The 26717-nt window shown below is 48.1% G+C and overlaps 1 protein-coding gene across 1 annotated transcript in view; it reads right to left on the bottom strand.

The window, feature by feature from the left end:
* The window catches only part of B3GLCT (beta 3-glucosyltransferase), an 83651-nt gene extending 57306 nt beyond the window's left edge, over positions 1 to 26345 (bottom strand). Inside the window, exons 1-4 of the mRNA XM_032496341.1 lie at positions 26145 to 26345; positions 14070 to 14119; positions 8850 to 8889; positions 3140 to 3249 (exon numbers count right to left, since the gene is read on the bottom strand). Coding sequence (XP_032352232.1) covers positions 3140 to 3249; positions 8850 to 8889; positions 14070 to 14119; positions 26145 to 26217 — 273 coding nt within the window. The 5' untranslated portion in view covers positions 26218 to 26345. The remainder of the gene's footprint in view (positions 1 to 3139; positions 3250 to 8849; positions 8890 to 14069; positions 14120 to 26144) is intronic.
* Between the last annotated feature and the right edge of the window lie 372 nt (positions 26346 to 26717).

Genomic DNA, 26717 nt, shown 5'->3' on the forward strand with positions numbered 1-26717 from the left:
AATTTAAGAACTACTCCCCAAAATTTTAATAGAAAAAATAATCTACTCAAAGTAATATTTAGTTTTCATTTGTTCAGTTTCTTCTGGATTCAGTTCAACTGCCGTATGTTGAATACACACTACATTTAAGGTGCCGTGGAGGAATCAAAAGCAGAGCAAGCCAAAGAACCTGCCTCAAAGAACCTGTAACTTAAGACAAGTGTGTGTGTGGATGTGAGGGCGTGTGTGTGGTCAAAGGTGACCATACTGTAAGAGAAATAAAAGGAAAAAAAAGAAGACACTAATGAATTCATCTGAAAAACAGAAAGAGACTCACAGACACAGCAAACAATCTTATGGTTACCAGGGGAAAAGGGGGTGGGAAGGGATAAATTTGGGAGTTTGAGATTTGCAAATGTTAGCCACTATATATAAATATAGATTTAAAAAACAAATTTCTCTGTATAGCACAGGGAACTATATTCAATATCATGTAATAACCTTTAATGAAAAAGAGTGTGAAAATGAATATATGTATATATATATATCATGACTGGGACATTATGTTGTACACTAGAAATTGACACATTGTAATTGATTATACTTCAATTTTAAAAAGTAAAAAAAAAAGAAATCAAAAAGAAAAGAGAGTAAGGAAAAATGAAACCATGAATTTCAGAGATCCAGTTTAATTAACATTCACTGAGGACTCAGGTTCAGTGCATGGAAAGCTCTGTGCTTGGTTCTGAAGAATCAGAAACCAATCAGACACATTCTCTGCTCTCAAAATTCATAAAAGAGACAGAGATGTAACAAATAAAAATAGTCCAAAGTGTAAAGTATACGCTAAAAGTGGAAGCAAAGAGGAAGTGATCTGTCCCCGTAGATCAAGCCAGTGCACAGAAAGGCTTCACCGGATACGGGAGCTTGTCAAGACGAAGGTCATCACATGCAGGGCCACAGCAGTATGACATAACCAGGTGACCCCAGGGACCATGAAGAGTTCGAAATCACTGGCAAACAAAATGCAAAGGGACGAGTGGCAGGGAATGAAGATGGGATCAGGGACGGGGACTTTGGTTAACAAGCTCTGGGAGGCTGTCTTGGTAAAAGGTAATGAGCATGGGAGGTTCCCAGGGGTCTGCTGGATCCACACCTTATTGGACTGCTGTCCTGCCTCAATTCCCAAGAGACACGCCCGAGAGCCATGCCCATTCTCCATTCCTAAACGTGCCAAGCTTGGCTGAGATGGGAACCTGTCACCATCTTCCCCAGAACCTCCAGTCAGTTTTAAGCACCAGCATTCCTGGGCCTGACCCCTACAGAGCCCCCAGGCCTCCCGAAGGAGCAGGTATTCCCAGCCCCCAGGCGTACCTCTGCCTGTGGGGCGGAAAAGGAGGAGGAATGTTTTATAATCTACATTGCTTCCCACCAAGCGGTGCCCACACACCTCTTCCCCACTGTAAACCAAGTCCCGGGAGCACTGTCCTGCCCCCAGCTCCCAGGAAGCGCTTCTTCCCAGAAGAGTGGAGGGGGAAAGGCAGGCAGGGAGCCAGTGATGAGTAGCGATTTGCACACACAAGAAAAAGTTTAACCCAAAAAACCACAAAAAAGGAGCTGACAAACAGTAAAGGAAGTACTGGGGCAAACTCCCTCAGCTGGCCTTGGCTGGCAAAGTGTGTAGGCACCCACACTGACCACAGGACTGACAGCACAGATTCAAGGGGGAAGACACATACCCTCATCACACGTGAGTCTGCGTCTACAAGAGGGAAGGTGCTTCTGGGAACGAGCGTACAAGTCCCAGAGATACATGTGCCCTTAATTCATACACGAATTCAAGCGATACGTAACCCTGCCCTGACGTCACCACTGATCACACAGCTGGGGGGAGTGCCAAGGCTGGCTGGGCTCGATTCCACGGATGCTGAGCCTGGACCGAGGGGGCTGCATGGGCTCCCCCTTCCCGTCCCCCTGCCACAGGTGCCTCCACCGGGACCCACGGAGGAAGCCCGGCCCCAAGGTTGCTGCGTGTCTTCCATCCTGACGGCATCTAAAAAACTGAGTAGAAGAAAATCCCCAAAGTTGGGTTTCCAGGCCAAGGAGAATGGTAAACTCATCAAGCTGCTCCCATTTCCAGTTACCAGAAAAACTGCCTGGTGCCTGCAATTCTTCCCTCTCCCTGGAGAAGGTATGATGCCCCACGGCAGAGGAGCCAAGGATCCGTCCCTGCAGGGACTGGGGAGGCTGGATGAACTTTGCCCAGAAAGCATCTAAAGATTAAGCATAATGAACCCTACTGTCAGCAGGGCTTAACCTTGGAGACCATTAAGGTTGTTAATTTTTCCACTGGTATTTCCAACCCTTTATTTCCAAGCGCCCACCAACAGAAATCAAGCCATCTGTCAAGCACACGGGTCTCTGGGCAAAGAGCTTTTGCTGAGAGAACCGAGAAACGGCCCTATTTGCCTCCAGACAAGCACGTCTGTCTCCAAGGCTGGAGGAATTTCTCCACTTGCCTAAGAAGCAAGCTCCGAGCAGCAGCACAAGAAGGAAGCTCTTCTTTTGCTCCAAACCCCAGCATTATTCAGAACAGGTTTAAATTCAGTTCACGCCTGTTTCAAACATTATTACAATGTACCTGTCTGTGTCGATCTTTCTCTCCATAATCCTTCTCAGATATTACATTATAAATCAAATCGAAAGTTCAATTAATAATATCCAATTAAAAAACAGATTAAGGGACCCATGGAAGAAGCACCGCACTAAGGTTAATGAAAATGTTATTTCAACATAAAAATTGCCATAGGACTTCTTACCAAAATTTTAAAAGTTAATTATCCTTGCTATTTTAAGCCCTGCCTTTAAAAAGTTATTTTTTCCAATTTTTTCTATCACACTTCTTGATAAAACCATGATAGTCCCATACCATTTATATGATTTTCTTAAAATACACATATAATAATTTAGAATATGATGCTTTGAGTATTGGGAATAACGAGCATTTTAAACAACAGATAGTCCCTATTAAGCCAGCGAAACAAATCAGAACAGGTATCTTCATCTAAATAAAGTTGATTCTCTACGGACCAAGAGCTTTGGACACATGATGCATCAAGAAATAAGTAATTACCAGACACCCCAAGCCGTCTCCACATACCTGTGTAAGATCTGCAGCTTGCTTTAAGATGCTTTTTTTTAACTGTTCTGCTTTTCTTGCATGAAAAGAATTACTTTGACTCTGGATGACAAATACAATTTCTTTTAAATCTAGAACAACAACAACAAAAAAGTTTTCAGACTTTTTTCTAACAATGACTGAAATAAACTTGAAAACAAGTGGACAACAATGACGAAAAACCCAGCCCACAAGGCAAGCCTTCAGGCAATAAACTGTTAGGGGGGAAAAATCAATTTATATGTAATTCTAGGGAGAAAATCTCTCTTTTAAAACTGATCTCTGAAACTTCCTTCCTAGCAGTCAGCAAGTAAATAAGCTCGCTGTGCTAGACCAAGTCTGGGGTAACAAACTGAATTTGCTGCGACATTTGTCAAGAATGCAAATATAAACATGGAGAAAAGGGTGAAGCCGCCTGGAGCGCTCACCTCCCTCGTCCCTGAAAATCCAGTGTTTGCAAGAAGCCTTTGAACAATTCACACATAAACCTACAGTGTGTTGTTACCCATTAGGGGTTGAACTGTGTCCCCCAAACTACGTATGCTGAAATCCTAGCCCCCAGGACCTCAGAACATGGCCTTATTTGGAAGTGGGTCTTTACAGAAGTAGCCAAGTTAAAGTCAGGCTATTAGTTTAGGTCCTAATCCAGTGTATCCGGTGTTTTTATAAAAAGGAGAAATCTGGACAAGAGACCCACGGGGGAGGAGACCGTGAAGACACAGGGAGAAGACAGCCATCTTCAAGCCAAGGACGAAGGCCTCAGGGGCAACCGACCGGCCTCCAGAAATGGGAGACAGGTGTCTGTTTAAGCCACACGATTGGTGGCACTTTGTTTCGGCCGTCCTAGCAAACTAAGACACCACCTCAAGCATGTTCTAGACGGCCCTTTAAGGTGACACTCAGCAGGGACCTCACAAGGCACCTGGCCAGAGCGAAGTGTTATCTCCAGGACAAGAGCCAAGATTCCACGGCAACAAGGCTGGGGCAGGAGGTGCTGCAGAGAAGTACTTGCCTCCCAGCTGGAGACCCGCTGCAGGGCAGCCAGAGTTTTGACAGGTGGGCAGAGAGGGAGGCAGCCCAGGTATGTCCTGGCCTCCTGACCAGGTAGAGAATCAGAGGTCTGGCCCCAGATGGAGGCTCAGGCCCCACCCTGGAGAAGCACATCACACCTGTCTGGGTTCTGAGCTTATGACAAAGTAAAGAAACAGCCACTGTGTCGAGACTCTGCCTCCAGACAGAGGTGTTGGCCGAAGGCAGATGTGACATAGAACTGCAGCCTCCAGCCAGGTTGACAGTAAGTGAACGTGGGGACCCTCCCTGCCACCGTGAGCTTTTAATTTTATTAAAATTAAAAAACTCGTTTTAATTTTATTCTGTTCTATTTTATCATTTTCATGTTTAGTTCCACAGCTCCATTCATTTATTCACTCAAATATTCATACAACAAACAGCTCCACAGCGAGCCAGCTAGATCCCCAAAATAATCCAAAGTGCTCATTGCTTAAAATTCAAAAATGCACAAGGAAATGCTGAGCAACCTACAGAATATGACCTAACTCCTTCTCTGTAGGCGTTTAGATAAATATGAGCCCCCCATATACCTATTTCTGCTTTAAACTGGCTTCTTGGCTCTATAAATCAGACATCCGGCTAAGGCTCAGTGGGTGTCTTCTATTTCAACTGACACATAACCTTCAGTCCACTACCTCTGAAACACTAGCACAGCTGACTTACCAAACTGAAAAAGATTCACGTTTGTTAACAATGGAGTCAATAAACCTCAGAGAATAATTTTTGCAAAATGTAATAAAGTTAAAGATGCACATTTCCAATGACCCAGAAATTCCACCATTAGTCATCCTTGAGAAACTCTCATACGTGGGTACAGGACACACAACCACAGTGCTCACGGCAGCCCTGCATAGAAAGAAGAGGCTGGAAGCAAACCAGACACCCACTGACGAGATATCCCAACTGGACCGCAACACAGCAATAAAGATTAACCAGCACTCCACGGATCGATCTACATGGACATCGTAGACGAACCCTACCCAGAGAATGGCAGAAAAAGCAGGCTGCAAAGGCATAACCATACGGTATAAACCAACGCTTTGCAAAAATAGAAACACAAATATATGTAAAATGGACACATGCTATATATATGCATGTGTCCAATTAACTACGACATGGAAGTACGAAAGACTACATGAGAATGCTAAACACCAAACCAGGATAATGGTTTAAAGGCTTCGGCTGTGCTAGGAATGTTTTATTTCTTAATCAGGGTGGTAGATACAAGGCTGTTCATTCTGTTACTCTCTATAGCCTCCTATAGGTTCAAAATAAGTCATACTAAACTTTTTAAAAGTGCAATTGCACCTGTCAAAAGGCTAACCCCGCAGGAATCAACTCTTGCCCCCTGTTCTAGCAGATCCGCAAAGCTCCCCATTTGCACAATGGCTCCTCCGCGCGGGGACGAGCTTGGTGAGAATTCTTCCCCTTCTCCTGTATCAGGTCCTGTGCTGTGAGTTGTTTCCTTTGCTACTGAGCGGTCACTTGCTTTTTCATGTGCTTCCCTCATGCGTGTGACGTGAGCTCCTTCAGCAACACCTCCGAGCCCCTCCTAAGCGCGAGGGTCCAGACACGCAGAGGAACGGGCGCAGCCCCAGCACGGGAGGGCCCGAGTCCCGCTCAGCCATCTCAACGCCAGGCAGCGAGCTCTCCGCCGAGCCCCGCGGGGACTCTGGAGCGTAGGGGACAGGGGTGGGGGAGCTGGCCCTGGGGGGTTTCTGGGAAGGGGTGTTTCCTGAGTCTCCTTTAAAATGCAGCAGTTTCTGCAGACTCAGGCGCAGAAGGCAGCAGACAGGAGGCAGAGAAAGAAGGCAGGGGATCCTGGAGCCCACAGCCCACCTTATCTCTGCAGCATCCCCAAGTAGGTGACCGGGGAGTTTATCCGGCATTTCTGGGAAAAGGATGAAGTCAGTGATAGTTGGAGAGGAAGGCTGGGTCAGCCAGACCCGATCCTGGAGGATTTATATGACATGCGGAGAGGCTGGGTCTACAGATTAACAGCCTTCAAACGGGAAGGGTCCCAGACCACCTGGGCCCCCAGGCAGCAGGGCCTCCCCAGAGAATGGGATAAGGACACCGACCTTCGGGACACCCAGAGAGAGGGTGGGAGGATGTTCCCAAAAGAGAGAGCAGGGACGGTCTGGGACAGGAAGTGGAGGTGGGGCCCTGAAAACATCAGTTAGGCACAGCTGAGTGAGGAGTCGGACGCCTGCAGGGGAGTTCCCTGCGATGAGGCAGAAGAGGAAGGTGCACCCAGGTCCCACAGCCCTGATGTAATGAATGACAGAAAATCACTTCCATGCCATTAAGCCCCACCCCAATCCCAGAAAAGAACCAGGACAGTACAATTTGGTTCTCAAATTCCTGCTGTTCTCTATATCAGCACCAAGAAATATTTCCTGACATACATCCTAACCAAATCGCATCCTGGCTGAGTCTAGATCCCAGGGCTCGCCTTGGCAGCTGTCTTCTCCGTTTATGCCATCCCACCGCCCAGTCAACAGAGCCGCCTAAGACAATTCACTCCTTCCTCCTCACTCTGATGCTACTGCCCTAAACTCACTGCAGTTTGCCCTTAGCAAACCCCGTCACAGCTCCAGACAGAATGTCACTGTTTCCCCTCCAGGAATGAGCGATAAATGGGTTGCACAATGAATGCCTGACAGTAATGATGAGTGTGACAGGCAAGGGGGGAAGATGAAGATGTTACTCAAGGAAGCAGAGGAACCCACGCAGCTCTGAAGCCAACGTAAGCCACAGAGAGCTTTCAGGAAACAGAACCAGAGATGGCTAGAGAAGGGTCCCTGCAGGACAACTAAGCCCTCTGTGAAGGTAAAGAGATCAAAGGCTCCCATTCCCCCGCTTCTGAGCATACATCACACACCACACACTCTACTAAATGCTGACCTCTCCCGGTCAGAAATTATCTAGAAACCTGAGTTTCCTAGTGCTGGTGTTTTTCTGATGAGGATTCAATGTGATGTTCTTCTGACAAAAGCTTCTGGTAACAAGCAGCCTATGACCTAAGGCTGAGGGGTCAACATGCACACACACGCATACACATAATACATGTACACACACACACAACATATGCATACACGCACGCATATACACACATACACAATACATGCACACACAAATACATGCATGCACACACACAATACATGCACACAAATACATGCGCGCACACACACAATACACACAATACATGCACACACATGCACGTACGCACATGTATACACAACACACAAATACATGCACAAATACATGTACACAGACGCATGCACACACAACACACACAATACATGTACACACAAATACATGCAAACACATGCACATACACACAGTACATGCACACAATACACACAATACATGCACACAGATACATGCACACAAAACACAATACATGCACACAAAACACAATACATGCACACAAAACACAATACACACACAGACACATACACACAAAACATGTGCACACAATACATGCACAAACACACACATGCACACACACACATACACACACACACAGAGCCACTCCAGTTATGCTGTATGTGGTAAGAATAATGGTCACCAGTCAATATATTGATTAGGCAATGAGTCAAAAGAGGAAAAAAGACTACCCGCCCTTGGACTTGGTCAGCAGCCCTGAGTGTTGTGCGACCATGATCCAGGCTCTGATTCTGCTGGGACAGCTGCTTTGGTAGCCCCCACAGCCCTCAGCCTCCATCCTATAGACTAACTCATGGTCACATCCCTGAAGATGCTCACAAAACACCGGAGGGAGAAAGATGTGTTAAAAAGGGAGTACAAAGGGGAAAGGGGAGGGAGGGATAACAGAGGGGCTGGGGATTAACAGACACACACGACTATACATAAACTAGATAAACAACAAGGACCTACTGTACAGCACAGGGAACTATAGTCAATACCTTGTAATGGCCTAGAATGAGAAAGAATCTGAAAAGAAAATATGTGTATGTATATATATAACTGAATCACTTCGCCGTACACCTGAAACCGCCACTGTAAATCAACTACACGTCAATAAAAAATTTTTTTAAAAAGGAGTGCAGGTGAGGGTGTTTACGGGCTGGGAGGGAAGCATGGTGTGTCTGCACAGCAGTGAGAAGCCACCTCCACCCCAGGGATCTCCAGACGAACTTGACAGAAGAGGTGGTGGTGAGCAGACCGAGGGGAACACACTGTCCGCGGGTCAGCGAGCGGGACACCCGGCTCCAGGCGGAGGAGGGCGTGGGCAAGGCCAAGGCCGTCCTCTCCTCCCACTAAGAACAGACCCTGTTTATTCACCTCTGCAGCCCCCTCAGTGCCCACCTGGTACCAGAATCTGTCCTTACTGGAAACTCAATAAATTGTGGCCAAAGGACTTAAATCCAAAATATGAGCTGTAACTTCTAACATGTATCGAATGCCAGTGAGCCAGCCTGAAAAGTGTTCTCCCTGTGTCTTCAGCACTGAGCTGGGCCAGAGACAAAGTATCGGGACAACAGTATTTATCCCATACAATCAGAAAGCAAAATTCACTTCACTGAAATATAATTTACAAGAAATACACCTGGATACACACTCTTCAGTTTAAAAAAGAGAAATCATTACTTACCTATATCATTTTTCTTCAATATACCACTTTTCTCCAAATTCTGTATTTTAAATAAAAGAGAAAAAGATCAATCTCGTCACATAACAAAACTAGCAATACACCTATGTGTAAATAAATATGTATGGTACATGTTAACATTTGCAGGGGAGACACTGAAAATGAGAGCTTAGAAAGGCTTCCCTAAAGAAACAGAACAAAATTAAAGGAGAAAAGGCAGCAACGATGCACTTCTGTATCACAACGTAAGGTTCTGATGGGGCCTCTCTTCTGTGATCTTGGGCGAGTCACTGAATTGAGCTGAGACTCCTTCCTCCAGTGTAAACGGCTCACAGTGTTTGGGGAAGGGTTGGCTTAAAAACCCCATAAACGCCAAGCATGGCAGACACATCAGAGGTCGTGCCAGCCCTGGCTGCGTGGTCCTCGTGGGGCTCCGCTCACTACTGTGTCTCCCATCTTGGAGGCTCAGACGTGCCGTCCTTGAGAATGTTCCTGTGATGCGTCTCCTACCTGAGAAGCGGCCCTGGGAGCCAGAGCAGGGCCCCGGAGGCGGTCAGCCCGGGGCGAACGAGATCTCACCAGCACAGAGGTGCGTGTCTTAGAGCTGCAGAGCTCCAGGCACAGAAACCCAGATGTGGGCACAGGAACCCCTGATCCTGATCCCGGGTAAGTCGGGGGAGGGGCTCTTCAGGGACCGCTCCGACAAAGCGCACAGTGTCAGCGCGGAATCTGCCACTTGCATTGTCTTCTCTGGCAGAGAGATTTTCTCTCTAATTGCCCCCTTCCATTTTCAACCACCATACGCTATAATTACGACAATTGGATGGTGGCAAATATCCTCCAGTTTTCTGCGCAGACTGCAACAAGAAATGCAGTTGTGAGCCTCTATCAACAAAACCGGAACAGCTTAAAAGCCAAGATGCAGCTGCAGAGACGCATCCTCTAAGGATGCCAGCAGGGCCGTGACAACGGCGTGCAGAGAGAGAGAAACACAGCACAGTGGCCACCTTTGGTGGCATTTTCTGAAGTTATCTTTATCTCAAGAACAGAAATACCACCGGGTCAAGATGGACCTCACAGTCGCGTCCTGATCTCCACCTCAGGATCAAGTGACCCTACTTAACCCAGATAAAAACACATACTTTTTGGAAGAGCCACTAAAAAAGACTGAACAGCCCAAGCCACTTGTCCATGTGACCTGAAGCAAAGCCAGGCTGTCACCGAAGTGAGCACGTGGGGACTGACTGCCGCTCCAGCCGGGGAAGGCACCCTCAGTGTCCCCGTCAGCATGCAGCAGAGAGGCCACGGCCTTGGCGGCCAGATGAGGATCATGGAAAATTGGAAATTTTAGATCTAAAAATAGGCCTGGAATGGATTTTTTAAATGTGGTCCCTCCATACAGTGGAATATTATTCAGCCTGAAACAGGAAGGGAATTCTGATACATGCAACACCATGGATGAACCTGGAGGACGTTATGCTCAGTGAAAGAAGCCAGTTATAAAATGACAGACACTGTATGACCCCACTTAAGACAGCCTAGAGTCACCAAATTCCTAGAGAGAAAGCAGGATGGTGCGGGCCGGGGCTGGGGGAAGGGAAGGGAGAGTTGCGGTTTAACGGGGACAGAGCTTCAGTCTCGCGGGGTGAAAAGCGTTCTGGAGACTGCTTGCTCAACAGTATGAATATACTTAACGGTACTGAATTGTGCACTTAAAAATGGCTAAAATGGTCTATTTTATATTATGTGTATTTTACAACTTTTAAAAATAGCATAGATGATTCAATCCAACACTCGCCTTTTGCAAATAAGACAAGGGAGGCTCAGAAAAGATACAGGATTTGCCCAGTGTCCACGAGTCACTCCGGCCACAGAAGCAGGATTAAAATCCAGGTCTGTGAGCCTTCCCAGGGTTCCTTCCTTACACTGCTGGACGTCGCATGCCCAGCGCTACTGCAGAGGCCTGCTTCAGACGACATGCCTCATTAGATGGAAACGTACTTGGAGAGTAAGCTCAAAGTAACACCTGCCACAAAAGTCATCTTCACCCAGAAGCTGAATATAAAAAACACCCTGAACTCAACGCATCCAGACTAACTTGAGCTTAGAACAGGAACCGGACTTTCTACCACATGCTTTTGTGAAAACAAAGACAATCAGCCGAAATGACACGGCTGTCTGTTTGTTATTAAGCACTGCGGCTCCGACTGCCTGACACAATTTTGAGCTAGGAAATGATTAGCCATTTCAAACGGCTCAATTTGTAAACTGTAAAAATGAAATATCCAAGGAATAGCTGCATTAGGTGAATTGAAACAGAACCAAAAATGGTCTTCAGTAATCTCCCCTTTGAGAAAGAAAACTAGACCAAATGAACGAATTGACAGAACATTTTAAATTGTCTCCAGCTTCCCTTGTGAAAAGGCTTAGTTCTTCCTAAAGAAGACAGAAACACATGGTTTGTTTTATTATCTCTGCTTCCCCATGTTTCTGACACAGACGATCAATATCAATCAAAATGTGCTCTGTCAAAGGTTTCTAAGTCAATGGAATTGCTACTCAGAGAGGAGAGAGACAGATGTGCCACAAGTGCAGCTCCCCACAGACAGCTCCCACCCTCACCGGGAACAGACAGGTCCAAGCCACCCTTCCGTGCAGGTTTTATTTTTAAGACACAATAGAGTTGAACACTTGCAATCCGTACATGTGATGCCCAGTGTGTACATCCTTCACCAAAAGAAGATAAAACAAGCTCAGAAGAATTTGCTATGAAATGTTTTAAGAAGAAAAGAGAAATAAAATGGCATCTTCTACCAGGTTGCAAACAGCCTCCTGCCCCGCCCCCCGCCCACATTTTGTATGAAATGAACTCATCAGACGCGTCCGCCAGCGCACTCAGCTGCAAGCTGGTCCTGTGCTCTAATTCTGCCTCCACCACTCACTAGCTCAGGCCTCAGGTTCGGTAAAACAGGAATCATAATTACAAGACCTTCTGCACAGGGTTGGTGTGAAGGTTCAGTTAGATAGTATCACGTCTGCCCAAAGCAAATGCTCAACATGTGCTCCTGCCCCCTTTAAACAGTCATCCTCATCACCCGTGTCACGTGAGGCCCACGGAAGAAACTTAACTGATAGAAGCAGTAAGGTCTATGGTTCCTCTTTTTACTTTGATTTATGTAGGTTCCTCCCAAAACTGCATAAGACACTTCCTGTTGTCATATCTAGTAAACATTTAAATAGGGACCCGCACTGCTCTAAGTGGTGGACACACAACACAACACAACACACACACACACTTAATCTGCAAAAGAGCTTTCCGAGGGAGGTCCCATCACCCCATCGTCCAGACGGACGAGGAGGCTGAGCACAGCGAGGTTCCGGGACTCCTGCAGGAGGTCAGAGTCGGGGAAGGGCTGTGAACACCGCAGCCTGGCCCCAGGGTTCAGCTCTCAGCCTACGTCACTCAGGACCCAGTAACTCAAGCCACCACAGGGTGTGAGGCCAGGCAAACCTGCAGGCTGAGGACAGGTATGGGGCTTGGCTGAGGCAGCACCCAGGGCCTGAGCACCAGCCTGGGAGGGCAGGCTCCCCTGAAAGCCGGGGCAGCTCAGAATCTGGGCAGTCCCAGGGCCAGGTGCCCAGAAGAGGAGCCTGGCCCATAGCTCAGGCCCCAGGCAGGATGGCAGGGCACGGGCAGCTCTCAGGATTTGGGCGCAAAGCCACCAGAGGCCAACCAGCGTGTCTGACCACTGTTTGGGGAAGGACCTGCCCTGGGCAGGGCTGGCCGAGTTCTGGAGAACTCCAGACTGCACAGACGTTGGACAACACTGGACAAACCACTTCTTCATCGCCCAGTCTTGGGATGGGCTACAGGGGACACTTCATCACTGCCTCTCCTCATGGGCTGAATGGCTTGTTGGTTCTGTGACCTAAGCACAGATGGGGTTAATGACATTTTTCAAGGGCTTTAATAGCTGTGTGTGAAAAATGACACTAAGATATAGGACTCACCTTACCTACCTCTATTTATATTTATATATGTATTTAAGGCAAAGAATATATGTATTTCTTCTTTTGAAAAGATTATTTAAAACCTATATTTGAAAGTAGGTGCTCTAATTTCTAAATTCACCACACAAAATATTAATTCCCCATTAATAACCCTTAAATTCATTATAAATGAGCCTCATTATTGCCAAATACACACACACACACACACACACATACACACACAGCTATGTACTATGAAATCACAGTGTGAAAAATTCAAGTATTTGGAAAATTTGGATTCTGACTTCACCTTTCGACCTCAATCAAATTACTTAACTTCTCTGAGGGTAAATGTTTTCTGCTATATGTGGGAATATCTGCTTTGCTTAGCAATAACACGATCATTCAGAAAATCAAATTAAATGAAATGTCTGAAAAGGCTTCATTAACCAACCACAAAGACTCTTAAAGCCATAAGGAATTATTATCATCATTTCCCTAGCATAGGAATCCCATGGTGTAGTTAGAACAGATCACACTCTGCTGAAAAAAGAAACATTCCATTTAAAAATGCTTTTATACCAATTATGTGGGGAAAAATACAGTCAACTGAGCCTTAATTAATATGACAGAAAACAGCTCATATGTTTAAAATATTGTTTCTCTTTCTCATGTGCCAAACTGATCTAATGCAACCCCAAATGGCGAAATTTAGACGCAGTTCTTGAATGCAACCAATGATCAAGAAGGGACAGCTCTGAGATTTGGGTAAGTGTTGTCCCCTCTCCGTCGGTCCCCAGGTCTCAGTTTCTGGTTCTGACTGTGTAAGGAGCCTGACGGCCACCTTTGGGGGTCTCCAGGCCGGTTCCCAGGATGCCCTCTCAACATGGTGCCACCTTCAAGGTGAGGGACAGCCCAAGGTTAAGTTGTGAAAGACTGGAGAAGACTATGGTATCCAGGCAAGACTGCTAAAATGTCTAGCTCCATACCAAAGCACCTTTTCTCTGAAAATGGAATTGAAAGCCTAGTGGATCTGCCTTAACTATTAAAGGGCTTTTTTAAGCAAGCCTATTTGTGGATTGCTGCCTGGATTCAAAATCTACATTGACCAATGATTCATTTAAAAAAAAGAAATCTGGTAACTATGGAAACATGAAATCATTGCCGCTCCCATTAAAGAAAATACAAACAAATCTCACATAGGAAGAATGGATTTGATCATTAGACTTGTACCTTAGACTGCTTGACCTCTTTCTTTATATCTTCAGAAACCAAAGCAAAAGCTGGAAAAAAACAAAAAGAAAGAAACATTTCTACATTAAAATTAACAATTAAGATTCATTCTCACATTAAACGGTTTTCCTTAAAATGAGGAAAAAAAAATACTTTAACAAGATTCGTTTTGCTCATTTTTGAAAGCAGTGGCACTGCTGCAAGCTGGTGCCCAGGCCGCCTTTACCTCCGGACCTAAGATTATCCATCAGTGTGAAGCCAACATGCTTAGGCTACCGAGCTAAGGAAAATGGACAGCAAAGGAATTATCTATAATTATAAACCACAGGACAGACGCATACAAACATACGACTTCTCAGAAACCCTGATTCTGGTACCTTCTTAAGCAAAGAGGAATTCCTGAGAATCCGGCAAGAAGCAGCACAGATTTCCACCCTCTCATCCGTGCCAGAGTCTGGCGGGCAACAGAGCTAAACCTGGGGCAAGTTTTCCATCTCGGGGGTTGTGGGTGCAGGGTCTGCAGTGTGGTGCAGAAACTGCTCCCAGCTCGCAGGGGAGAAATAAGAGATCCCTACTAAAGCCACGGGGCCAGGGGAGCCAGAGGAGTTAGGACCATCCCCCGCTCAGAATGATTTCATGTTTTGAGTCGGAGCCCATAAACAGGCAAAAACATCCCTAGAGACAAAACTAGGCTCTACATTAAAAATAATAATAATAACCTGACGGTAACATTTTGAAAATATAAAGCAAAATGATAAATGAAACAGGAAGGGTAACCAGACCAAAAAAAAAAAAAAAAGCTTAATTTTACAGTGCATGTCCCCTGAAGGGCTAAAAGGAAAGCGTTTCGGAGTTTGCTTTCTCCAGTTAGCGTTCCCAGGAGGAGACGTGCAGTGCCTTAGAGCAAAAAGGCGCTGAAAGGGCTGGACAGGCGATTCCGGGCAGCAGTCACACCGCATACGGAGCGTCAGTGCCAGGGCTCCCGGGGAACAGAGGAGGAGACGGCCCCCGCCTCAAGTTCCCTCTCCATTAACATCTGCTCAAAGGAAATAACCTAAAACATACTCACACTAAGAAGCAAATGACTAACAAGGTCGAATCAATTCCACTTCCAGGATGATATTTCGGAAGGCGGGTAAAATCCAAACGGAAGCCGAATGAGCCTCTATGTGAACCTCGATCCCAGCAGGTGCTGCACGAGGCTCCCTGAGTGAATCCCCACCGCCACCCTCCGACCCTCTGCTCTGCTTTATGTTCCTCCAGAGCACCTCCTGCTGCTGACACAATATATGTTTACGTGTTTATTGCTTGTCTTATAGATTAGTGTAGCGCAAGCTCCGTGAAGGCAGGAGTGGTTTTATTTACTGTTTGCCCCCAAATCAGAAGCAGCTCAATAAACATTTATTGAATGAATGAATGGAGTGAGCTCGTCTCCAATCCATCACTGAAGGGCTGTCCCCTCCTTACACTCAACATCTCAACCCAGCAGACTGAAGTTTAGTACCCTACTCAGTTTATGTTCACTAGGATCTGATCTGCTTTCTCACTTTTTACACACATGTGCATGCATAGCACACACACACACATCCCAAGGCAAATGCAAAGTCCAATCATTTATTAAGTCCCAAGAAGAGAGGACAGATTTAACTTCAAACACCATTTAAATTCTCCTTCTGGGTATTTAATCTTTTGATATTGTTTTATTTATCTCCAAGCTAGTGTGTACATTTAAAACCCTCAACAAGATCTTAAAAATAGAATTATTAATAAACATCATATAGTGAGGTTGCAACATTCCAATAACTTGCAGGATCTAAAAACTGTGGTCAATCTAATATAGGACTTGAGACTCAAAAATCCATCTGCCCCAACTCACCACTGCCTAATTCCAAACATGGACAGTCAAAGCTCTCTGGGTTAGAATTTCCTCCTTTATCAAGAAAAATAACCCTTCCAATTTAACATGTTCAGTGACTTATCAGCTAATACCCAGCATTTACTCTTAACCTCACTTTTTGGCAAGACCAGTTGGCCATGTGAAAAAGAAAAGTATGTCCACACAAAAGCCCCAGGCCCTTCCAAATGCAGGCTCTACACTGAAGGAAAGCGTCTTTAGCTGGTATTGGTTCTAAGTACTACTAATGCATCAGCTTTCAAAAATAAGCAGCTAATATTATTTGACAATGTTACTGTGTAAAGTAGGAACTACACAGAGGAAAGATGTTTCCCCTAAGTCAAGTAAATTCCTCAAACCCTGCTGTCTTTATAGAATAAAGACACCATACTTTTATTCAGACAAGGCTTAAGGGAAATTAGATTTTAGTTGTCTCCAAAAATATACTGGCCTAGAGTTTAAATATCCTTTAAAAAAAAAAAAGGAAATAAAATTTATTTCTCCCCATCACTCTGCTGTGAAATTAAGACCTTTTCCCCGTGAGAGAAATAAATTATATAAAATGTAAAGCAATAACATAAAAAAGCCATCAGAGGGCCTTTCAAGCATAAGAGCAAATCATAATATGGCAAGACAATCCCCATTAGATGAATATCTAAACAAATAACTAGTTGGTTTTAGCTCTGTATTTCCATAATCTAAATAAAACAAAATAAATCACCAAGGAACCAAGTGCATTTTGAAGAATATGCTACACTATTGACAAATCCAATCCTTTGGGGGGGGGGCGGGCTGAAGGGTGATAATTAGGTTTCTTTCTTTATTTCTGGAGGAGGTACTGGGGATTGAACCCGGCACCTCGTGCATGCTAAGCATGTGCTCTACCACTTGAGCGATACCCTCTCTACCCTGATAAATTCAACCTTAAAATAATGAATCATTTACAGAACTCCTACCAACAAAATCCCAGCTTTTGCAGTTCGTGGAAATGAAGGCAAAATGGTGCATTATAGTAGAAGAGGAAAGTGAGAAAAATCAGCAAGAGAGGTAAGAAATTACATGTCACCTTCAACAGCCCTAACAAGAGCACAGTGCGGACATTTCACCCAGCAGGAGGGAGGGAGGCGGGAGAGGGAGTGAGACCCCCCCACCCCCGCCATGGGGAGGGGCCACCTGGGGCTCAGGGTGTACTGTTTGACTTGCTACTAATTTCCAGATTCAGTGGGGGGAAAAGAAATATTCTTGAAAGCTTGGCCTTAATGTGCAGTTGGGAGAAATATTCCAAGGTAAATCAGCTCTTATATGCCAAACTGCTGTTTAAAAGTAATTTCCCCTTTTCTATTTTCAACATGAATCCCTGTGAATTGCTACAGGGAACTATATTTAAAGTGCAAATCAGAGCGGACAATAGAAATAAGACCCTTCTCATGATAAGTTTAAGTAATTCAAGCCAACTAATGTGTTAGCGCATCTATCCTGAGAGATAAATCAAATTTTACAGCTAACCTGGGCCCAAGATTTATCGACCAGCCCAAGCCCTGGAGTGTGAGAAAACAGGAGAGAAATTAATTGCAATGCATTTAAGCAGCACTAATCAGCTGTCTTCTGTTCCGGGGAGGGACCAGGGACCGGCCCAGGCAGGAAAGGTGACTGATTCTCCTGTTTTATTCCTCCCAAACTCCTCCAGTAACATCTATCATAGAAACTGAATTAAATACCAAAAAACAAAACCAGTAAGATGCTAAATAACCCCCCAGGGGGTGCCGTCAGGACTGAGTGAGATGAGGCAGCAAGTGCTCCGAGAGGGCTCAGCGGATACCGAAGGCTCAGGAGGGGGCTGCGGAGATGCTGGTGGAGCAAACCAGCCATCACCGTCACCGTGGGTCGGGCGGGCGTGTGTCCGGCACACAGGCCGGGAGGAGGAAGCAGAGGGAGGGCAGCCCTGCCATCCAGGACAGAGCTCACAGCACCCGGGAGCCTGCGGCCAGTGCCCCCCAGGCTCAGGGCTCTTCCCGGGCACAGTGGGAGGGAGCACCTGGGGCCCGGGTTCTTTGCTGTGACCTACTTTCCTTAACAGGTCCCCCCCACCCCCCACCGCCCGCACAGCTCCTCCCCAGCAGCTCCTGCTCCCTGGAGCTTCCAGGTTTAATTCCAGGTCCTCCGAAGGGGCCTTAAGCTCCAGGATGCATAGCCTGCAGTCAATTTACTTGGTTCCAAAGACCTGCTTTGAAGATAATCCCTGGCAGCAGAGGGAACAGAAACAAACATGCTGGCCCAGTGACAGGCCTTCCCTTGTCCTCCTCAGACAAATCCACGGTCCCCAGAGCTGCGGTCATGAGGGAGGGGAGATGCCACTCAACCACGGATGGAGGGCCCTTCACTCCGCAGGGCTGAGAACAGAAGGACAGACCAGCTCAGGCGGCTGAGGAGCTAATGGTTGAGCCCCTGTAACAGGCCCAGGATGGGGCCTGGCACACGCAAGGGGCTCTGGGTGTGAGCAGCTATTGTCATTACTTTTATTAATTTATACTTTCGTTTGTTCAACAGAAAATCAAAGAGCGGCTGCATGTTATATGTGCCCTGCATTCGGCTAGGAGCCGGGCAGACGATGAATGAGCAACTCCCCAAGGAGCTAATGGTCTAACTTGCCAAGCCCCTCAGTCAGCAACCAAGTGCCGACGGGCGCCCCCTGAAGGCAGCCGTTCTAAAGGCACCACTGAGGGAGCCCCCGCAGGGAGAGAGGGCATCGCACTGGCAGGGCAGCGGGGAAGGGAGGCCGCCAGAGCGCGGGGCACTGCCTGCAGCAAGCTCGCCTCGGTGCTCAAGGAAGTAAACCCCAGGCAGCAGAGACTTCAAGTACAAGAGGAGAAGGCCTGGAAACAGGCTTCTGCACACAAAGCACATTAAACAGTCCGGTGTGCCCAGAGCATGGACACCTGGGGGGTGTGATCTAGGCAGGGACACCTGGGGGTGTGACCTGGGCACAGACACCTGGGGTCTGTGATCTAGGCAGGGACACCTGGAGGTTGTGACCTGGGCAGGGACAGCTGGGGGGTGTGACCTAGGCAGGGACACCTGGGGTCTGTGATCTAGGCATGGACACCTGGAGGGGTTGACCTGGGCATGGACACCTGGGGGTGTGACCTGGGCACAGACACCTGGGGTCTGTGATCTAGGCAGGGACACCTGGAGGGTGTGACCTGGGCAGGGACAGCTGGGGGGTGTGACCTGGGCAGGGACACCTGGGGTCTGTGATCTAGGCATGGACATCTGGAGGGGGTGACCTGGGCATGGACACCTGGGGGTGTGACCTGGGCAGGGACACCTGGAGGGGGTGACCTGGGCACGGACCATATATTTTAGGAAGGAAAAGATCTTTTGCTTCTTTGATTCATATCTCATTTAAACAGAAGATATGAAAACCCATGTCAGTCAGGGTCTGAAAACTAGAAAATTCCAACTCAAACAGAGTTTTGGGAGAAATGCACAAGCATGTTCCAGAGGCTGAGCCATGGGTAAGGGGCAGAGGAGTCCTGGCCGCACAGCCTACTCCCCAGCACAGAGGAGCTCCGCGAGGGCACTCACTCAAACACCAGGAAAGCCGCGCTCTGCACAAGGCCTTTACGTTGCTAACGCATATTCAGCAGCTAGCCGTCTGGCTAATCTGTAAGAGCACGCTTCTGCTTGACTCTTGGGTAACTTAGTTTTGTAAGACAGAGTGGGTCCTAAAAAGCGCCCGTCAGTGCCACTGAATCCGTGGTGCCCACAGTCTGAGATGTGCCAACGCCTTCAAGAGCTTACTTGTCTATTGTCCAAAAATCTTTGCTCTAACAACCCACTGCTTCAGCTTTTGAGACTCATGCAGTCCCTTCAGTAGCATCTGTAAATCTGCTAAACGATGCTGGAATCAGAGAGAGACTTCTCAGTCTGAATTCTGGGGTTTCTGGTTCCTTCCCCAAGGAGACAAAACACCTGATTGCTGAGTGTCAGGCCTCCATTCCACACTTTGCTCTCTCCAAAACAGCGCCTTACTCAATTTAAAGACCAAGCAACCGGCAATCATCTTTACCTTCTACAGATGAGCAGGGAATCGGCCCCACTGACCCCAGGCAAGGGCAGCCCATGCAGGGCTCTGTACCTGCCAGCATATACAACTCATGTGGCGCCTTTTTAAAAATGCAGATCCACAGGCCTCATCACCCACCTCTTGAATCAGAAAAATCTGGAGCCTGAACCCAGGAATCTGCATTTTAACAAAGGGGCCTCTTTAAGACCCTGAGGTGTTTCCGTGTGTGAAGTCTGACGCACGCTGGGATGGACAGACAGCAAGACTCAGGCAGACGGGACGGCTTTTCTCACCATTTATCTTCCTTTGCCTCCTTCATCTCATAAACGAAGAACAGGCCCCTGCATATCCACCCTCAAGGATCCGGAGAAGATAAATTCAGCGTGCTGTGTAAGAAGCCTTGAGCTTCTTATGGGAAGCAATGATGTGAACCAAAACATATCACCTTTGCAGATCATAAAAGACTCCTTTAGGAGTGAAAGTAAGTTGTATGCCCAGGAGAGACTGGCATTGCTGTGCTTGAGATGCATTCCAAACCGTGTTTGATGACACTTTAACTCTTTTTTGTGTGTGTGTCTAAACCTGCAGCTCTACACTGTATGAGTTTTACAGATAAAGACTGTTTATTTCCCCAACGTCTACCAAATTTCAGAGCACAGACATTTTGAGTAAAAGCTTAAATAAGTTTATTTTGTCAATCAAGGCTCTCTTCTTAAAAAACAACAACAACAAAAAACGCAAATTGCCCCCAAATCTCTCTTCAGCCAACCTCTCCTCTGAGCTCTAGACCCGCAGCTCTAACTCCCCACCAGACAGGGCGCCTGAGCATCTTGCATGTACCCCAGACTCAACTTGTCCAAACTCAGCTCATCATCTGCACCTCCCCCTAAAATTAAAAGTAAATTTTAGAAAACTTTGAATACTTAATGCCACAACTGTACACTTAAAAATGGCTGAAGTGATACATTTTATGTTGTATATATTTAATTACAATTAAAATTTTCTCTTGCGGTTGAATCTGGTCCTTCTCCATCAATGCCTGTATCAGTAAATAACACCTCTTCACCGACAGCTCAGAACAAAAACCAAGACTCATCCTTGAGCTTTCCTCCCAGCCCGCTGGACCAGTCACCACCACACCTCAGAGACTCTTAATCAGGTCCCCTGGGGTTGGCTCTGGCAGCCTCCTCACTGGTCCCCTATGTCCACACTGGCCCCCTCCCGTCCCTGTCCTAGGGGACAACCAGCGTGAGCTTCTTAAAATGCAAGTCAAATCATGTCACTCCCCTATGACAGCCCTTCAATAGCTCTGACTGTTCTAAGGTCAAAGTCCCAAATCCCTACCCTGGTCTCCAGGGCCTCTACTGACCCCCACCCCCTCTACAGCCCCATCCTTTTTCCACAGAATTCCTCCAGCCCGAGCTCTTTCCTCCGCTTACCTGATCTCTGCTTCCCCTTCGGGTCTGAGCTCTGATGTCCCTTTCTTGAGTCCCTGCTCTGAGCTTCCTCAGCCCTGCACTACTGGCAGCTTGGACCAGATAGTTGATTCTTCGGGAGGTGGGGGTTGTCCTACGCATTGTACGACACTCAGCAGCGCTCCCTGCCCAGCCATCCTGTGTGACAGACACCAAATCTCTAGGCATCCACAGGTGTTCCCAGGTGGGGCAAGATGACTGTTGAGAACCACGGCCCCAGACTCCAGGCTAAAGCCATTAACATCCCTGGGGGCCCCAGACTCCAGGATAAAGTCACATGCGTCCCCGCAGCCCACTCACTGCACCGAGCAGGCTGCAGCCAGCATTTTTGGTGAAGTGGGTTTTAATGTCACCTTCCCTGCAAGCTTCACAAGGGTAGACACAGACTAGTTCTGGCTCCCTGCAACATCCCAATGCTGGATGTAGACTAGCTACTCTACCCTCTTTGAATAAATAAAACAAGCTTGGAGCTGGTTTTTGCTTTTAATACTACTCTTAAGTTAACATTTTCTAGTAGTTCAAGTCCGCACCCACACTGCATCCAGTGTCTTTGGAAGTGGCTTAGTGAACAGATCCTCTGAAATATGGTATTAAAGGAGACTCTCAATCAGTCACGGGTCTCAGGAACCCCAGACACGCACCGTAACTTTTCCTTTATATTCACGAAAATGGAAATCACACCCCTGTATATTGTTCTTCAGCAGGAATCTGCTCAGCACCCCAGATGGACTACACGTAATGGCTACAAGGAGGAGAACGCAGAACGTCTGCAAACTAGGCCTGCTTTACATGCTTGTAACAGAAAGCGAGAAACCTGGCCCTCAGTGGCCCCAGTGACCTCAGTAACGATGACTGACTCAGGCCCTGGGCCCACAAGGTTCGCCTCAGACAAAGTTGGCAGGAAGGTCAGGACATACCCTCCCCGCCCCCCTCCTCATGTGGAACAGATGCCCTTCCTCCCTCCCCTTCCACCACCCCCAGCCCTCCCTGCCTCCTCCCCAGAGCCTGACTGTTGGCCACAGGCAAACTCCCATGGGCCAAGTCCATGACCAAGGGGGCCATGCCAGTTTGGGGGACCTGGGCTATCTGGACCACAGAGAATTCATCCAGACAACTGAAATCTATGCCGGTGATACCTGAGTACCGCTGAAGAAACAAAAGGAGGGCTTCAAAATAAAAATTAAAAAAAAAAAACAAACAAACAAGATAACCTGGAGCCAGGTGTGACTCTCAGGGTCCTAAAATGTCTGACTCACTGCAATGAAAAGAATCTGAGCAAGACCTGGCTCGGAATGAAAAACCATCCCTAATTTTGGCAGGTGCTAAGACTTCACAATCCTGACTCATACAGAGCAGAAACAGGGACGAGAAAGATAAATGTTAACATTATTATTTTTACCATTGGTTCAAATGAGTCTCTTCCCAGATGTACCCATTAGAATTAGGTTTGGCTGCATGTAATTAAAATACCCTAACAACCGGGCTTTAAAAAGACAGGTTTATGTTTTTATCACATGTAATACAAGTGTGGTAACAGGCCATCCCGGGCTAGCCTGGTGCTCCACACCCACCTGGCACCCAGGTGGTGGTACCCCTGCCCCTCTACCATCTGCACCACTGGCTTCTGTCTTCAAGGTCACCTCGTGGTCACAAGATGGCCACCAAAGCTCCAGCCATCAGATTCACACAATAGGCAATGAGGAGGAGGAGGAAACAATGACAGAAGTTCTGCATCTCAACTGGGTCAGCCACCAAGAGACCCACCCAAAAATCTCTACAGATAGCTCACTGGCTACACCTGTTTGCAAGGACCACTGAAAAATGTTTTCTCACTGGACACACAGCCACCCCCCACCACCCTTCCCCTCACCCCCTGTATTATTAGTCTGCTAGGGCTGCCGTAATAGAAGCCACGGCGAGGCTTAAACAACAGAAATGTATTTCTCACAGTCCTGGAAGCCAGGAGTTCAAAATCAAGGTACCAGCAGGGCTGGTTTCTGCTGAGAACTCTCCCCTTGGCTTACAGATGGCCGTTTTCTCTCTGTCCTCACACAGCCTTTTCTTTGTTTGCAAGCATTCCTGGTACCTCTTCCTTTTCTGATAAGGACATGGGTCCTACTGGATTAGGGCCCCACCCTTAAGACCTCATGTAACCTTCATTACCTCCTTAAAGGCACATCTCCAAACAGTCATACTGTGGATTAAGGCTTCAACACGTGCATTTGCAGGACACAATTCAGTCCATAACACTGCTGATTATCTAAGAGGTTTTTCGGTCAGGAAAAGAAGGAACTAGGGGCTTGAGGGTAGCAGACAGCAAACTCTGCTACAATAGAATCAGTTAAAACTGTAAGAGATGTCGAAGTTCTAGTATTTTTATCTAGTCTATGCCTCCTGTTTTATATGAGAAAATTGAGGCTCAAAGAAAGCAAAGAGGAGCCACACCATGGGTGACCTGGAAGCATGAATAAATCTTCTGATTCTAGTGCTGGCTTTCAGACTTTAGAACTGAAGTTACAGTGAATTTTGTTTGTATAATCATATGGGTTTAAAATAAATGTTCTATTGACTTTAAAAGCTCAAATGAATACACTACAGTTTGTGGGAAGCTATATACAGTCAGGCCACCCTTACAAGGGAATTTAAGGTATTTTTACACTGTCAGGATTGTTCACATGCCTGAGAACTCCTATCACATTCTCTATTTCAGAAAGATTTCCAAAATCCTGATTTGAAGATATAGAGTGGGTACCACATCTTTTTATTTCTTGGTGCCTTTCTGCAACATCAAAGAAGATCTCAATAGAAGGAACTCATGGTTTACCTCTGACCTCGAAGACCTGTCTGTACCAACACATGAAAACCACTTCATAAATCCAAATGTCTCACAGGGACCTTTTAATAGGTTTTATGTCTTATTTGTTGTGCCTACCTGACAACTTCACAAGCCTGAGACATCTCCAAAAACCGGAGGACATTTTAGTTCATTCTGAACGTCCTTTAATGTATTATCAAGTTTGGATAATGCAGATATCCCCGTAAGCGCAGTGAAAAAGATACACATAGCAACACAAGTGTGCACTTCAGCCAGTACAGTGAATATGTTACATACAAACATTGTGTTCCCACTACAGCATTGTAAAGTGCAGTGCTATAAATAGAATGCCAATTTCAGCTACCACCCACCCCATTTGGTGACATGCAAAAACGCCCAGGGAGCCAGCCAACTGATGCAGCCAGCAGTCACCTAGTCCGCGTCCCACCCCTTCAGTCCCCTCTTCCCCCAGGGCTGCCTCCCCAGCAACGCACTCTCTTCCACCAAAGCAGATTCTGGCCTAGTTCAGTTGCTCCCCACCGTCAATTACAGCCTTCTCCGCCCAAGGTGCCCAAACATTTTTAATTACATTGTTACTTACTTAATCATGCGTGTGAACAATTACCAATTAGTCTCACTCACTTTTTCCACACTTACTGAGCACCTACAGACACGCCAGGGTACCAAACAAGGTCCTTATTCGGAGAGTTTTAAGTCCAAATGAAAACGGCTAGAAAGGTTCTGGTGGGCTACCAAAACAGCAGTGTGCAATGACGCTACGTCTTTTCCTAAATTGCACCATTCTGCCATTTCTAAAAATCTGAAATTACTGCCTCTTAACGGGCTGGAAACACAAAAGTCTGGGAAAGAAGACAATAATCCTGAGAACACTGCAAAGGGAATAATTTTCCCCCAAAGCTTTCAAACTTGCACAAATCATGAAAGTCAACTGCAATTTTTTTTAAACTTTTACAACATTATTTTATGATAAAGGGGTAAGCAGGCTCTTGTGAGGCGCATGGGGGTAAAGGGAAGGGGCATTACAGCTGCAGCAGACAAGCACTGTTGCAGAAGTGTTCTCTAATTTCCCCCCAAGAAGACGCAAGATTCGGGAAGGCTTCCCCGCTGCCTGCCCCACGCCACGACCGACACACGGAGGCCCAGCCGGGTACCCGGTTCCCACTTCCTGGTCCAGGAATCGGTGGAAGGGGCTGGTGCCCAGTGGGCATCTCAGCCTTGGGAGCCCGGGCAGGACCTTCAGACCCCGCAGGGAGCCCCGGAGGGGCGCGCGGGCCGGGCGGGAGGTGCGGGGCGGGGCGGAGCGGGGGCCCTGGCCGCGGAGCCCGCCCGCCTCCAGCCTCTGCGCCAGCGCGGGGCGCGCGGGGCGCGGGCGGAAGGCATGGGGGGCGGGCCCGCGGCCGCCGCTTCCCTCCGTTCAAAGTTTCTCGCAGTTGCACATTCACTCCGCGCTTCCTGTGGGGGTGGGCGCCGCGCCCTCGCGGCCCGGCCGGCCGGCCGCCCGCTCCTGGCGGAAGGAAGCGGGAAGATGCGAGGCGGGCCGGGGCGGCGACGGGACTCCGCGCGCCGAAAGGGGCCGTGGAGGTGCGCCCCGGGGTCCCGGGTTCGGGGGGGGGGGGGTCCCGCCCTGGCGCCGCGAGAGGGCGCTGCTGCCGGCGCAGCGGGGACCGGACGGCGGGGCGCGGGCGCCTGCGGGGCAAGGCTGGGCCGCCCAGCGCCTCCCTCGGCGCGCGGACGCGGGGCGCGGGCGGCTGCGCCCGGGGAGCCCACGCCTCTCCCGTGCGCACCCGGGCCGCCCGCTACTTACCCAGGGAGCAGGTGAGCAGCGAGAGCAGTGCCGGGAGCGCCAGGCGGCGGCCCCGGCGGGCGTGTGGCCGCATCCCGGCGGCGGAGCTGTGCTCCCTGTCCGGGCGCGGGGACGGGAGACGCGCGGGGAGCGGAGCTGCGCCGCCGCCGCCGCCGCCGCCCCAGCCGCCGCGGCTGACCCTTCTCCGCCGGCTCCCCTCCTCCCTCCTCCGGCTCCACCGCGTCGGCTGCCGACGCGCCCTCTGGCGGCCGGTAGCGGGAGCGCTCTTGTGCGCGCTTGTCGCACCCGCTTGGTTGGCGGTTGGGGCTGGGGTCGCCGCCAGGGTGAGGGTAGAGGTGGCCGCTCCAACGCTGGGACAGCGCCCTCCTTCCAGGCGTCTGACCTCTGCTCCCTGCGGCCACTCGTCTCCACTCCTCCCTTCCTTCCTCTCCCTCACCTAGGCCCCATCCTCTCTTCTCGCGTCCTCCTTACTCCGTCACCTCCCCTCCCCGGATCGCCAGCGGTAGGTCAGTGGCGCCCCTTCTTACCCCCGAAGTGAAGGGGTGGGGGCAGCGGGTGATGGGCGGCAGAGGA

This window comes from Camelus ferus, chromosome 14 (assembly GCF_009834535.1).
Source record: "Camelus ferus isolate YT-003-E chromosome 14, BCGSAC_Cfer_1.0, whole genome shotgun sequence".
Classification (NCBI taxonomy): domain Eukaryota; kingdom Metazoa; phylum Chordata; class Mammalia; order Artiodactyla; family Camelidae; genus Camelus; species Camelus ferus.